At 48.4% G+C, this 14,607-nt stretch overlaps 1 protein-coding gene across 1 annotated transcript in view; it reads left to right on the top strand.

Moving 5' to 3' along the window:
- The window catches only part of PCNT (pericentrin), a 115,726-nt gene that overhangs the window by 40,439 nt on the left and 60,680 nt on the right, over window positions 1-14,607 (top strand). The window contains exon 16 of the mRNA XM_056536639.1: window positions 2,714-3,368. Within this exon, the coding sequence (XP_056392614.1) occupies window positions 2,714-3,368 (655 nt within the window). The remainder of the gene's footprint in view (window positions 1-2,713; window positions 3,369-14,607) is intronic.

Here is a 14,607-nt window from a genome sequence, read left to right as displayed (position 1 = left end):
CCGTTTTACAGCCAAGTTGTGCACATGTAAGCCTCCCTCTACCTGAAGGGATGCCCATACCCGAACACACTCTCTTTTCGGGTGGGAGGTCGTGTGCCCATGTGTAGGACTCTTGGGTCCGAGATGTCATTTCCGACAGCTATTGGAAAGGAAGCAAACTCTATCCGAGAGGATCGCTTTTTTCAATCCCGCCCTCCTTGCTCTCCTTCTCTGGCGGTGGCCTTTCTGGTCGCGCTTCGGACCCTTCTCACTCAGGGAGTGATTGTCCCAGTTCCTCCCAAGGAGCGGTTTTTGGGGTACTATTCCAACCTGTTTAGGGGGGGTTAAGGAGAGAGTCTCCAGGGCCGTTGGTCCTCCCAGGAAGCTCTCCCCCCCCCCCCCCCCCCCATATCAACATCCTGGAACTTCGGGCAATTTATCTATGCCGCCTTCATTGGGAGCACCTTCTCCTGGACCGTCCTGTTGGTGTCCAGTCAGACAACTTCATGGCTGTGGCGTATGTCAATCACCAGGGCGGCACTTGCATTCCTGCAGCGATGGCCGAGGTATCCAGGATCCTTCTCTAGGTGGAACTCGGGGGTTCCCTCAATCTCGGCTATTCACATTCCGTGAGTGGAAAATTGAGAGGCGGACTTCCTCAGTCGCTCCTCGGCAGACCCCAGCGAGTGGTCTCTTCATCAAGAGGTGTTTGCGGAGATCTGCAACCTCTGGGGGGCACTCCGGACGTGGACCTCTTGGGTCCCACCACAACCAGAAAGTTCCTCGCTTAGTCGCGAAGTCCCGAGATCCTCTTTCCCTAACCGTAGTGATTCCTTGGTCGCACTTTGTCCTTCCCTATCTCTTCCCTCCTCATCCTCTCCTTCCCAGGATCCTGAGGAAGCTCAAAGCAGAGGGCATCCCCTCCGTTCTCATGACTCTGGACTGGCCCAGGCGAGCATGGTACGCCGATGTGTTTCAACTTGTGGATGACTTACTGCTGTGCCTCCCAGTTCGTCCCGACCTGTTCTCTCATGGTCTCCTTTGCCACCCCAATTTACTGTCGCTGCATTTGACTGTGTGGTTGAGACCGCGGTACTGAGGGCCAGGGGATTTTCTCCCCAGGTGATCTGCACAATGTTCAAGGTTCGCAAGCCCTCCTCTGTGAAGACTTATCACCATACTTGGCAGTCCTACTTTCGATGGTGTAAATCTCACTCCTTCTAAACAGTTGTGTTCTCCCTCCCACAACTTTTTCCTTTTTACTGTCTGGGCTGGAACAATGCTTGGCTCTCGGTTCCCTTAAGTGTCAGGTGTCTGCTCTCTCCATCCTTTCAGTGTCCCCTGACGTCCGATCCTCACATCCGGACTTTTCTGCAGGGTGTTGCTCATGCAGCCCCGCCTTGCAGATCCACTACTCCCCACTTGGGATCTGAATCTAGTCCCCAGTGCCTTGCGGGGTACTACCTTCGAACCTCACGGGATGTTTCTCTTCCTATCCTTTCCTGGAAGGTGGTCTTCCTCATTGCATTCACTTCCATTAAGAGAGTTTCGGAGCTGGCGGCTCTCTCCTGTCGTTCTCCCTACCCGGTTTTACACCAGAACAAGGTGGTGGCTGTTTTTTTGGTCCGGTCACGTCCTTTTTTTGCGGGTGGTCTCCGTCTTTCACCTCAACGAGGATATCTTCTTTCGTCCCTTTTTTTTTTTTTTTTTTTTTGTCCAGCTCCGTCCCATCCCAGGGAACATTTGCTTCATGGTCTTGATGTGGTATGGGCCGTTCGGATTTACCTTTCGGTAACCTCTTCCTTTCGCCAGTGTGACTTTTTTTGTGCTTACGGAGGGGCTTCGTAAGGGACGGATCCGTTCTGCCATCTCTGAAGCTTACCGCTACAAAGGGAAGACTCCTCCCTTCCAGGTCTCAGCTAATCTCGTTCCGTTGGGGCTTCCTGGGCTCTCCGCAACAGGGATTCGGCCTTGCAAATCTGTGAGGCAGCCACCTGGTCGTCCTTGCACATGTTTACGAAATTTTACCAGGTGCATACCTTTACATCCGCTGATGCTGGTTTGGGTCGCAAGGTGTTGCAGGCACCTGTGGTTCAGCCTCCCACCTGAGTTACTTGAGTTTTTTCCCCACCCTGGGGACTGCTTTGGGCCGTCCCACGGTCTGTGTCCCCCAATGAAGCTGAACGAGAAAAGTAGATTTTTAGGCTTACCGTAAAATTTTTGTCTGAGGATCAATTGGGGGGGGGGGGGGTACAGCACCCACCCATTTGTTCTTGTGTCCTTGGTTCAGTTACCTGTCCGAGGGTTAGTTTTTGGTACATTTTTGTCTGTGGCTTCCTCGGACGGTTACTGTGTGGTGGTGTTTTTTTATTTTATTTATTAAAATTTTTTTAACCTCTCTCCTTTCCTACTGCTTTTGGGACTAAACAGATAGCTCCGAGTTGGTAGGTGGGGATATCCTAGTGGCAAGCCTCCTAATGGCAGCAGCACATACCCACGCTCTCTGTGCGTGCCCCCCCAATGGATACTCTGAAAGAGATTTTACGGTAAGCATAAGAAAAAAAAGTTCCTGTCATTCTAGTGCTCACTACTTAAAGATTGGAAGTTTAAACAGGTTGGTTGGTTGTTGTTTTTTTTTTTTTTTTTTTACTGATAATTTTAAGTTTAAATTCTTTTTGAAGCATGTGTTGCCTTAATTTAGGAAAGTTCTAAATTAATAATTGTCTTGTTTTAGGATTGCCCAAATATGCATGGAAAAAGCTAAGCTACAGGAAGATCTCCTGAGAGAGGCACTTAAGAGCACATCCTCTGTGGAATACCAGGAGGTTGGTAATAATCCCTGCTTGCAGTCAGATAATCTCATATCTTGTATATCTGAGGATCAAGATTCTGGTGATAAAGAACTGCTCCTAAAAGGTCTAGATGAAGAGAGAATTTCTGCCCACTTATCAGAACTGTGTTCTGGTGCTGATCTAGACACCTGTTTGTCACAGCTGCAGAGCCACCACAAGAGGGAACTGTACACTTGGTTATCAGAGTTGCTGAGAAAGCACCAAAAGGAACTACATGCTCGTAATCTAGACCACGAAGCTTACATTCAAAGTCAAGAAGCTTCACATTTGGTAAAGCTGGACACCTTGGAGTCTTCATACTTGACAGAGATACAGAAGATAAGAGATGAACATGCACTTGCTGTGGAAGAGCTTGAGAACTGCTTATATAACAGACTCAAAGAGAAGGAAAACGAGGTTCAAGACAAGTTGGAAAAGTCAAGGGTGCAATGGTTACAGCAGCACGAGCAGGAGCTGCAGAGTCTGCGCCAGGAGCTTGTATCAGTACAGCTGGAGAAATTTCAGGCCATGGCAGCAGAGTTGGAAGTTGCACACAGGGTGAGGAGAAACTTAAATTGTGGCTTTCATGTTTATTTTTCTTATACAAGCTTAAATACAAAATGCTAGATTTGGAGTGTGCAAACAAGATTGATGTCTCAGATGCAGGAAGTAAACAAAGTGTTTTGTTTTTTCTTATTACACACTGCAACCATGGAATCTTAAGATGGTGGTAGGGGTGAGTGATGTCAGTTTGGTTTTATCTTGAGCTGAAGTGCTTTGTTATGGTTCTTTTTGTGTTAGTGATTCATGGGTTTTGTTATAACCAGCTCCAGCGTTTCGCCATTGTTACATGCCCAGCCCCTTACCTGCCAGGTGTCTGCATGCTCCCAGGGGATCCTGTTGCTAGGCTGGAGGATAGACTTTCACAGCAGGTGGCTCATTAAACATAAGCTTTGGATCCCCCACTTATATTTTAACTAGTTATACCAGGAAGTTATGAGGAGAACATACAGCCAAAAATCTCCTGCAGAATATGTAGGAGATTTATTAAAACCTGTCCAGAGGAAAAGTTGCAGAGTTTCCCATAAGAAACCTATCAGGTTGCTTCTTACTTTTTCCAATGGCCTTTTGGTTGCTATGGGGAACTCGGTAACTTCCCCTGGACAGGTTTTGATAAATCTTATGTATGTGTGAATGTACCACAAGGAGGAGATGGCAAATCTGCAAATCTTGCAATATTAAAGTCAGTGGAAGCAAAATATGTTGGTGAAACTGTACCCATAGGCTGTGTTCGTACATTGTGTTGTCGCAAAAACATTGAGTTTTGCTGTGATTTTCCGAAATTGTGGTTAAAACTACATCTAATGTATTCACATATTTTAGAAGTCTTGGCAAAGGCCGCAATGAGAGAGTATGGCTCCAAAAAATAGCCTCTAGCCTGAATTTAATTTAGTGGGGATCTCATTCTCCTGTATTGTACAGAAAATTACCAATGTGTCCCAATAGCTCTGTGTGACGCAGTGTTTATGGGTTTTTGTGCGTGCCTATGCCTCCACCGAACACTCCGTATCTTCACACCCTGTTTTTGAGCCATAAATGACTGAGAAACAGGGGACAGTAGCAAAAAGCTGCTTTGACTAAGGCGCAACCATTGTGTGAGTGCATAGACTTAGAGAAAAAATGATATTGTTAAATATAGGATGATCGGATAGGGGAAAATCTTAACATAGTGGTAATGGAAATTTTAAAATAAAATAAAACCCCTTCAGTTCCACGGTTAGATCATTTTTATGTTTTAAGCCTCAGTGCTGTCAGTGCCAGGCTTTTAGGCTATATGAATAGTACAATCCACAGTGGATTACAGTATCTGAGGTTTTACACAGGTTATTCACATGCTGCAGACACTTTTCATGTGGAAAGTTAAAGGGCACCCCTCTTTTTATCAGACAGCAGGATCCACATGCAAACTCTGTACTTTGCTGCTAAAGTAAACAGTTGATGGTTGTCTCATAATACTTGCATTGAAAGTGTATTCTTATTCAAGTCTATGGGGCTTTCAGCAATTCCCTATACTGGTTACTTTAGCAACAGAACAGAGTTGCTGAGATTTATGTGGATCCTGGCGAAAAGAGGTACACTTTAAAGGAGTAGTGGCTATCCAAAGCATAGGGGATGTGTTATGGATCCCAGGGGGTCCGATAGGGCATTAAAGTTATTTTTCACTACACTACTCCTTTGGAAGTGGCAAGTACCCACAGCATACTTAAAGTAGAAGGTTTCCAGCGCTCATGGACTTTCCCATAAGGCAGTCTTTCCAATCCATTGGGTCTGTAGGGCACTGTTTCCTATCCAGTGAGTCTTTGGCTGTCCTGGAAAGCTGGGAGTTGTAGTTTTGTAACTGCTGCCGGCATCCTGGTTGGGAAATGCTGCCATTGAAAGCCAGTAACTGACGAGTCTTCCTTTTAATACAAATTTGGATAGGCAGCTGTGCATTAAATCCTAAAACTACTATGCATTTCTGAGAAAAGCATCCTTCCCCCTATACAATACATGCATATGAGGGCTGACAGGCAGCTGGACTCAGCGAGTGAATTGCATGAATAGCTTCTGCTAGGGCTGGGCAGTATGACCAAATATGGTAATTTTTTTACCTTACGGCGGTTCCACTGTATATAACAGTATTTTCACCCCCTCTCTCAATCATGTGACCCGCGCGTAGTGTTCAGCGACGGGACGGGACATCGCTCCGGCCGGTGATAGGCTGACGGCTGTCCAGCGCGTGGCCCCGACATAGGTGAGTATAAAGTTTATTTTCTTTGTTTTGCAGCCTGGGCATAGGGATACAGCGGACAGCAGTGGTCTCCAACCTGCGGACCTCCAGCTGTTGCAAAACTACAACTCACAGCAACGGCTGTCCGGGCATGCTGGGAGTTGTAGTTTTGCAACAACTGGAGGTCTGCAGGTTGGAGACCACTGGCGTACAGTGAGTTCCAGTGTCCGGCGACCCTCAACAAAGAGGATCAGGGCAGTGCTTGAACGTGACATCTGTGAGTTGTGCCCCACTGGGCTGATCACTAATTGGGGGGGCAGAACAGCGCTGGCGGGTCACATAGGATTAGTTCCCCCAATGTGGGGACAGCGCTGCGCTAGGCTGATAATACATTCCCGAGGGGGAGGGGCCCAACCAGTATTACGGTATGGGGGAAAATTCATATCGTGCAGCCCAAAAAATTCGCTATTCGGTATGAGCCGGTATACCGCCCAGCCCTAGCTTCTGCTTTGAAAATGCTTAAAACATGCATTTGATTAATATGAATGCGGTGTGTTATGCGTGTCTTAACCCTGACATGAGAATTACTGTTAAGTCTACAGAAATACCCAGTATTTCACCTGGGAGTGAAGACTAGCTAATGCATGAACTGAAGTCATGTTTTCAAGGGGTTTGTTTTACTTAACTTTTTTTCCTCTGCAGAGTTTCCTGACTACAAAGCCTTGATCATTTATAAATAGACCTACTTCTAGGTGGTATAAAATATTAAAAACCAGAACTTTTTTTTTTTTATATAATTAAAGAAAACCAACTAAAAGCTTATAGGGAACCTCAAATTTTTTCATACAGACTTAACCAATAGTTCTTTAAGTAGTCCCCAGTAGCTTAACTCTGCTCTGCCAGTCTTGACTGATCTCCTCTTGTTTGAGTACGGAAGATATCTATCAGCAGGGGTGTGGGAATTAATAAATAAATAAATAAAAATAAATAAAATAAAATAAAAATAAAAAAACTTGTCTAAAACAGGAGCCCAATCTACTTGTCCCTCATGACAATCCATTGTCCTGGCCAATTTTCATTTTCTCGGACTCTCTTCATTGGGGAACACCTTACTGATGGGTATACAGGGGTGTGGAAATTTAATTTAAAAAAAAAATACTTGTCCATGGGACTAAAATGGAGCAAAATCTACTTGTCCCTCATGACGATCCTCTTGTCCGGGCCAATTTTTGCTTTTACACTCGATTTTTCCTCCCTACCCTATATTAGCCATAACTACCTACTATATATATTTTTTTGTTTATGAGAATGTTATAAATAAATCAAAAGGTATCGTTAATCGGTGAAATTGAAATAGTAAAAGAAAATTTTGCAAATTTGGTGGTTTTTCTTTTCTACGCCATTTACCTTGTGGTTGATGTTTTGATACTTTAGGCCGGCCTGATTACAGCAATACCAGATTTGTATAGTTTGCGTCATGTTTTACTAACTTTAAAAAAATTCTGAACTTTTTTGAATTATTTTTTTTTATTGCCATTTTTTGACCCCTGTAGGTTAAAAAAAAATAATTTTTATTACCAGGTGGTATGAGGGCTAATTTTTTGCGCCATAATCAGCTTTTTGTATTGTTACCATTTTGCTATTGATCTCTTTTTTAATCGCTTTTTAACTTTTTATTAATTTTTTTCTCTGGGATATTATAAAAATTGCAATTCTGTCTTTAATTTTTTTATTTTTTTTTTACATTTACATAATTTACCTTACGGGATACATATTATATTTTAATAGTTTGTACAATTACGCATGCAGTGATACTAAATGTTTATTATGGTTACTGGTTTTTATATAGGAAAAGGGGGTGATTTGAACTCTTAACATGGAAGGGGTTAATGTGTGTCTTAAACTTTTATTAAAACTTAAGTTTTTTTTTTTTATACTTGATCTGTATGAGGAATCAAATGATTCCTCCTAAAAGTCTAATAGAGTTCTATTGAACTCCATTGATCTGTGTGCTCTGTGGTCCATTGATAGAGCCTGGCTGGACTAGGCTCCACCAGTAGCAGAGCAACGGGACAGCAGGGAACAGAGGTAAGCCCTCCAGCTACCTCTATAGTGGACGCCCACCAACCCCCCCCCCCCCCCCCCCCCCGAAGGAGCTGTCGCAAGTCTGCACGGGTCGCCAATTTCCACCTCACAGCGGCCCCCTGCTACTGAGAACGCATAGTATGTAGCGGGCAGGCGTCGGGAGCCCGCTCCATACAGACTAAGCGCCGCTGCGCTTGTCAGGTCCGGCCTTGCCTGCCCGAAGCCGGGCTGAGGGCCGGAAAAATTAACCTGCCCGGAACTGCATGTCCCGGGCGTCAGGCGATGGGAATTCCACATCCCTGGTATATGCTCTTGCCACTAGGAGGTGCTGAAACTAGAAAGTCAGCTCTTCCCTGGCAGGATAGACCTGCCCACTGGAAGTGAGGTAATCAGTTTTAGCTAATGTCAGCAGGAGGCAAGACACATCTCTGGGAGCTCCCGAGACCTGGTCTTTTTCTATTCTTTTCTAGTAAGGGCTGTTATAGTTTTGGTTCTTTACTCCCTTTTTGTTTCCCTTTTTTTCAGGTGGGGGATCAGGAGCATGGTGCTACCTGTTCCCCCATATGAGGCTAAGGGGCACGAGGCATAGAGTATGCACCATTAACCCCTTCCTGCCAACGGCCAGCACCTAGGGTCTGGGTCCCCCTATTTTCCCTGCTCGTCCTGCTGTCTCAGCCTGACAGGATGCAGGTGACTAAAAAGCTGGCTGAAGACATCTTGGGTGGCGACTGAGGTGAGTATACACTGATGGTGTGTGACACCTTTAGGAAATGGGGTGTGGGTTTTTTCTGCATATTCCAGGGACTTTCTCAGCAACAGCAGCATCACTCTGTTCCCCTTTCTAAGGTTGCAATGTTGGTCTGCTAGAGGCACACCATCCCTTCCTGCATGCCCTTTGGAAGTCTACGGTTTCTTTAGTGTCTGCAGTCTTGGTACCCCACTGCTACCGTGAGGTGCCCCTACATATGCTAAGGCTGCTCTGTAAGGTAGAGCCCACCTTTCAGTCTGTCTGGTGGGGTGTGCCTCAGGGCTTCCTGTGGCTTGGTTTCCACAGTTTTGCAGCCGTTGGGCACTTTCTGTTATGTCATGAGGCCTGATGGGGAGACAGTCCATTCTGCCCCTCCCTATGCCCCAAGGTACTTCTCCGGAGCTTCTGTCCGGGTGGCTCAGTCACCTACACTGTTGCCTTAGTCATCGTCCGGAATGGCTCCCTATATGTCTTGTCTTTTTGCCCAGCTCCAGTGTGCTAGGATTCCGATCCCTCTAGGGACACGAGGTGGCTCCTCCATACAGCGATGGGTTGTCGCTGGGACTTAGGCTCTATGTCCACCCAGTACTTGTTTCATGGCTGTGGGGCAGAGTTTCCCTGCTCCTACAGAGCTGGCGCACTTTGCCAATCCCCTTTCCACAGGGGGTACGGGGGAGCAGGGTGCTTGGCATGGTCAGTACCTGTGTTTCATCTCAACCACCCTTGTTTTCCTATCCACGACGGGGTCTATTTGGTTGAGCTTTTTCTGCCACCAAGAGGATGCCGTCTCTCTGTTCCCACTATATAGGTGGGGTATCTGGCTGAGCCCTCGTTTTTTGCTGAGAACAATCAAGGTTTTTTTTATTTTATTTTGCTGTCTAGGCTTGTGTGCTCACTGTCCAGCATTGCAACCTTGGCTCTCTCCTCTGTTGGAGTTTGTGATCTTGTATGGCCAACAACAACTGGTCTAGTAACAGTCTGTTGTTTTGGGTCCTACGCTCTTCTCCTCCATAGGCACAATCTCCCTGGAAGGGTGTGTTCTTCCTTCCATTTTATCTGTCAGTTGTACTGCACTGACACCATGGTCTTCTGGAGTTGCCTTCCTGTGCCCAGAACCTGGCAATCCCAGCTGGGTTTCCCTTTGTTTTCCCCTCCATTCCCGTTCAGGCGGGATGTTTCTTTGGAGTGCTCTGGTCCACTCAGACTACTGGGTCAAAGACCGATTAGGCTCCTTGGCTTGGACTGTCTAAGGATGCTGTGGCGTGCCTTCTTCTCAGGCGGCTCTTCCAGTCCTTCGGACCTTGGTGATTGAGGTCTCTGGCACGTGTACTGCTCCGCCCCAGACTCTTCCGCACTCCCATTTGGTGGGGCAGTTTTTCTGTACTGCACTTCTTCCCTTCATGTTTAAACATGGAAGTTTGTCGTCCGGAGAGTTTTTGCGGACGTCTGTTTTCCTTACTTTTCAGGTGTGAGTCTTCCAGGTGACTCGGGAACCTCCAATTCCTATTATGGCCGCTCCTGAGGTGCTTCAGACATCTCCAGTTTCCATGTTGGTCTCTCCGGTATCCAGGATGCCCCCTCTTCAGGGCATTCTGCTCCTTCTCCTTCCGGGTCCATGTCCTCTCCAGTTGGAGGGCGTTCCGGTCATTCGGATTGCTCCAGTCCAGCTTCTGTTGCCTTCTGGGTGCTCGTGGTGGGACCCTGGGACAGGGGTTTTGGGTCTGCAGCTGTTCAGGTCTTTGTTCTCATGCACTAGACCCCTCTAGATCAGGTTTTCCGTCTTCCCCCACCCCCCCTTTCTCTTCTGTTGGTTTTGGTCTCTACCTCCTCTGCTAGTCTTTTGCTCAGGCGTACACTGATCTCCCTGCTGGGTTCCTTGGAGTTGTTCCTATCTGCCTTCGGGATGGTTCCGGCCCATCTGGCTTCCTGGCCGACCTTTTCTGGTCCCTCTCTATATGGCCCGGGTGTCTTGAGTCTCTGCTGAGGACAGTAATTTTTCGTTTTTTTTAATCCATCTCCATGAATGGGGGGATCTTCCAGGAGCTCCATATCTGGGCCTAGTTTGTCTCTGGACGGGAGGCTCGTCTGCATGCCTTGTAGACATGTGAGTACGGTCTCTGGACTTATTCCTTTTCTCTGGTGGTTTTTTCCCACCCCAGGGGACTGCTTTGGTATGTCCCATCAGTAAGGTATCCCACAATGAAGAGCGTCTGAGAAAAGGATTTTTTATTTATTTACTTTTTTTGTACTCACCGTAAAATCTTTCTTGTAGCCTTTATTGGGGGACACCGCACCCACCCATTTCTTCTATCTATTTATTTATTTATTTTTTCCGTCCGGATAATACTGTCCAGTTGTTGTTGTGTGTTTCCCCCCCCCCCCCCCCCCCCCCCCAAGATTAGTTTCTTTTATCTGAGATTTCGGAACATGTTCTTGGCTGGCTTCTACTGCTTTGTGACAAAACGGATTACCTCACTTCCAGTGGGTGGGTATGTCCTGCCAGGGTGGAGACTTTTTTTTTTTTTTGTGTGTGTCAACGCCTCTTAGTGGCAAGAGCATATACCCATCAGAAAGGTGTCCCCTTCTCCTCCCCCCCCCCCCAAAAGAAGGCTACGCGAGAGATTTCACGGTGAGTACAAAAAAATCTCCTCTTTTTTTTCTTCTTTCTTCTCCCCCATCCACAATCCTCCCCCCGCCCTATCCTTACTATAGCCATAACTTTTTTTTTTCTCAGTCAGAAACCATTGGGGGACACAGAACCATGGGTATATGCTCTCACCACTAGGAGGCGCTGACACTAGGCATACCAAAAAAGTAATCCCCTCCTGGCAGGATACACCTAGCCTACTGACCCTGAGCTAATCAGTTTTAGCTTGGTGTCATAGGAGGCAAGACACAGGTCTGGAGCTCTGCAGACCTGGTCTTTTTTTGTTTTAAAGTTAGGGCCTGTTTTAGGTTTTTATCCCTTTTTTTTATTTTCTGTTTTCAGGTGGGGGTTCAGGAGCATGGCTTTTCCTGGTCCCCCCCCCCCCCCCATATGTGGCTAAGTGGCACAGGGCATAGAAAGACAATATGCACAGTTAACCCCTTCCCACCAACAGCCAGCACCTTGGGGTCGCCCCTTTGGTTCAGGTCCCCCTATTTTTCCCTGCTCGTCCTGTCTGTTGCAGCATGATGTGATACAGGTATCTAAAAGACTGGCTGAAGACCTCTTTAGGGGAGTATGGTGGATATAGGGTAAATATACCCCCCCCCCCCCCCCCCTTCCACCTCTCTCTCACCACTATCTCTATGGAGCACCTTATCTCTGGGGTCTCCTTGTAAGGGGATGGAGACTTCTCTCCTCTTTTTATTCATTCTAAAGTGGGGTGCTTTATTTTTCTTCTTCAGTGCCGGGGATTGCGGGGCAGTTCTCCTCCTCCCTCCCCGACACCGTTTACTTACTGTATAACGGGGGTAGGAATTTTTGCCAGCAGCAGCTGCGCTGCAGCCGACCTCTCGGACGGCATCTCTCCCTGCCATTTTGATGCTGGCCGCTGCCGTGCTCGAGCGCCTGGCATCTTCCTCCACCGACACTTCACAGGGCCGTGGGGTTAGCATTGTCATGGCGGCGGCTGGTGCGGGAGCTTCTCCCCACATGCGGTGAAGCTCCGCCCCCTCTGAAGGTAGCATATAGTCTCCTAGTGTGCACCTAGGGGTCACTAATACACCTATCAGCTGGTGCGTGTGCTTGGGGATCAATTTTGTCCAATGAGGGTGGTTCGGGGAGGTGGCCTGCTATATGGGCTGCTAGCTCCTCCCCTCTTCTTGCTGCTCCTGGTCTCCTCAGCTCTGCTTATACAGCTTTCTTCTGCTTCAGCAGCGGGACACAGATCTGGTGAGATTGCTCCAATTTTTTGTGCTTAGATATCTTATCCCCTATCCAAACGAAAGGGGATAAGATGCCTGATCGCGGGAGTCCTGCTGCTGGGGACCCCCGGGATCTTGCACGCGGCACCCCGTTTGTAATCAGTCCCCGGAGCGTGTTCGCTCCGGGTCTGATAACCGGCGACCACACGGTCCGGCGGCATGTGACATCACGCCTCCGCCCCCATGTGAGGTCACGCTCCGCCCCTCAATGCAAGCCTACGGGAGGGGGCGTGATAGCTGTCACGCCCCCTCCCATAGGCTTGTATTGAGGGGCGGATCGTGATGTCACACGCTGCCGGCCTTGTGGTCGCCGGCAATCAGACCCGGAGCGAACATCCTTTGGATAGGGGAGAAGATGTCTAAGCACCGGAGTAACCCTTTAAGACTGTTTGGCTACCAGCTATGCCCGCACCCCCCCCCCCCCCCCCCCCCCAAGACAGGCGACGGCCCTGGTCACCTACTATGCCTGTGTGGGCTGTAAGTCCAAAATTCCGGATAGTGCTACTGAATCCGCCTGCTCCTCCAAGCTAGCCTTTTCCGTCTCTTTCGGTATCTCCTGACGTTCATGGGAATGCGTGGGGCCCGTCCCTCCTCCAGAGTGGGCATCTATCCTTACCCAGTCGATTTCTGAATTGGCCAGGGTCTCCAAATCTGTGGCCTCTGCCTTGGGGTGGTCTTCTCTGCGGGATTCGTCCAGAGAATCGCGCTCCGTATCCCCTGAACCCCTATTCCTTCGTGCTCACAAACTCTCTAAGGTAATTACGTCTGGCTCTTCTCGCCGGTCTTGCTTCTCTTCCCCGGCTCACTGGCAGTGCCCTCTCTCCTGGGGTCGTTCTCTGGGTCATCCTTCTAGGTCCCCATCCCCTCGTTCTTGGTTTCACTCACCTCAGTCCAAGGCTGCCTCCGCAGGTTCCCACTCCCCAGGGGAAGTAACGGATGACTGGTCAGGTTCCACCTCTGATCATGAGGACTACTCTGCGAGGTCTTAATTGGTGGACGGATTGGTGTCAGCCATCAGGGACACTTTTCAGCTGGAGGACCCCAGAACTTCGAATCGTGATCCGGGAGTTTCTTTTCGCCACTCTCGGCGTACTCCCAAGGCTTTCAGTTCTCATGCAGAATTTGATGCCTTGTTTGACGTGGCTTGGAATCATCTGGGAAGAAGATTCCAGGGAACCAAGAAGATTCAAGCTCTATTTCCCTTTCCTCAGGACCTCGTTTCCAAGTGGACAGTGTCACCTACGGTTGATCCTCCGGTCTCCCGAGTCCACTACTGTCAAAGTCCATTACTCTGCCTCTTGCAGACACAGCCTCACTTAAGGATTCTGCGGACAAGAAGATGGAGAATTTGGCAAAATCAGCCTTTGAAGCAACATGGTCCTCATTGCTTCCCACCTTTTTTGCTTCCGCTCGTGTGGCTAAGGCGGTTCAGGTTGGACTTCCCAGCTTCGCCAGAGTATCCTTTCTGGTGCTCCCAGGGAAGAATTGGCGGACATGGCTCGCCAGCTCTCTCAGGCCGGTGACTTTCTCTGCTCAGCGGTTTTGGAGTCTGCTCCCTCATGGCCTTTGCTTCTGCTAACTTGGTTGCCATTCGCTGCTCCATGTGGCTGAAGGCATCGGATGCTGATGCTGCTTCGAAGAGGTCACTAACAGTTACCCGTCTCTGGTTCCTGGCTCTTTGGAAAATTGCTGGATGAAATTATCTCCGAGACTACGGAAGGTAAGAGTTTCTGCCATTTGCATCGGGTTGCCCTCCCAAACAGGCGCACCCCCAGTCTCGGAAAGCCCCCTCTTTCAAGGCATGCCCTTCCTGGAAGTCGGACAACTGATTCGGCTGTTTCTCTGCAAAGTCTGGTACCCGTAAGCCTGCCTCTTCCTGATGGGGTGCCCCTACCCGCGTCGTCTTTTCAGGTGGGAGGTTGCCTATCTCTCTTCCAGGACATTTGCCTGGCTTAGGTCCAGGACTCTTGGGTACAGGAGGTCATTTCAGGGGGTTATCGGATAGAATTCGCTTCCATCCCCAAGAACCCTTTCTTCCCATCCCACCCTCCGCGTTCCCCTTCTTTGGCAGTGGCCTTTCAGGTCGCTTTGCATACACTCCTCTCTCAGGGAGTGATGGTGCCAGTTCTGCCAGAGTCGTGTTTTTCACCGTTCTTGTCGAACCTCTACGTCGTTCCCAAGAAGGAGGGCTCTGTTTGCACCATTCTAGACCTCAAGTTACTCAGTCGCCATTTGAGTCTCCGTCACTTTCGGATGGAGTCTCTCTAATCCGTGGTGGCCCTTTT

This window comes from Hyla sarda, chromosome 8 (assembly GCF_029499605.1).
Source record: "Hyla sarda isolate aHylSar1 chromosome 8, aHylSar1.hap1, whole genome shotgun sequence".
Taxonomy (NCBI): Eukaryota; Metazoa; Chordata; class Amphibia; order Anura; family Hylidae; genus Hyla; species Hyla sarda.
Note: the sequence above shows the minus strand (reverse complement) of the source record. Positions and strands in the feature narration are given on the sequence as shown.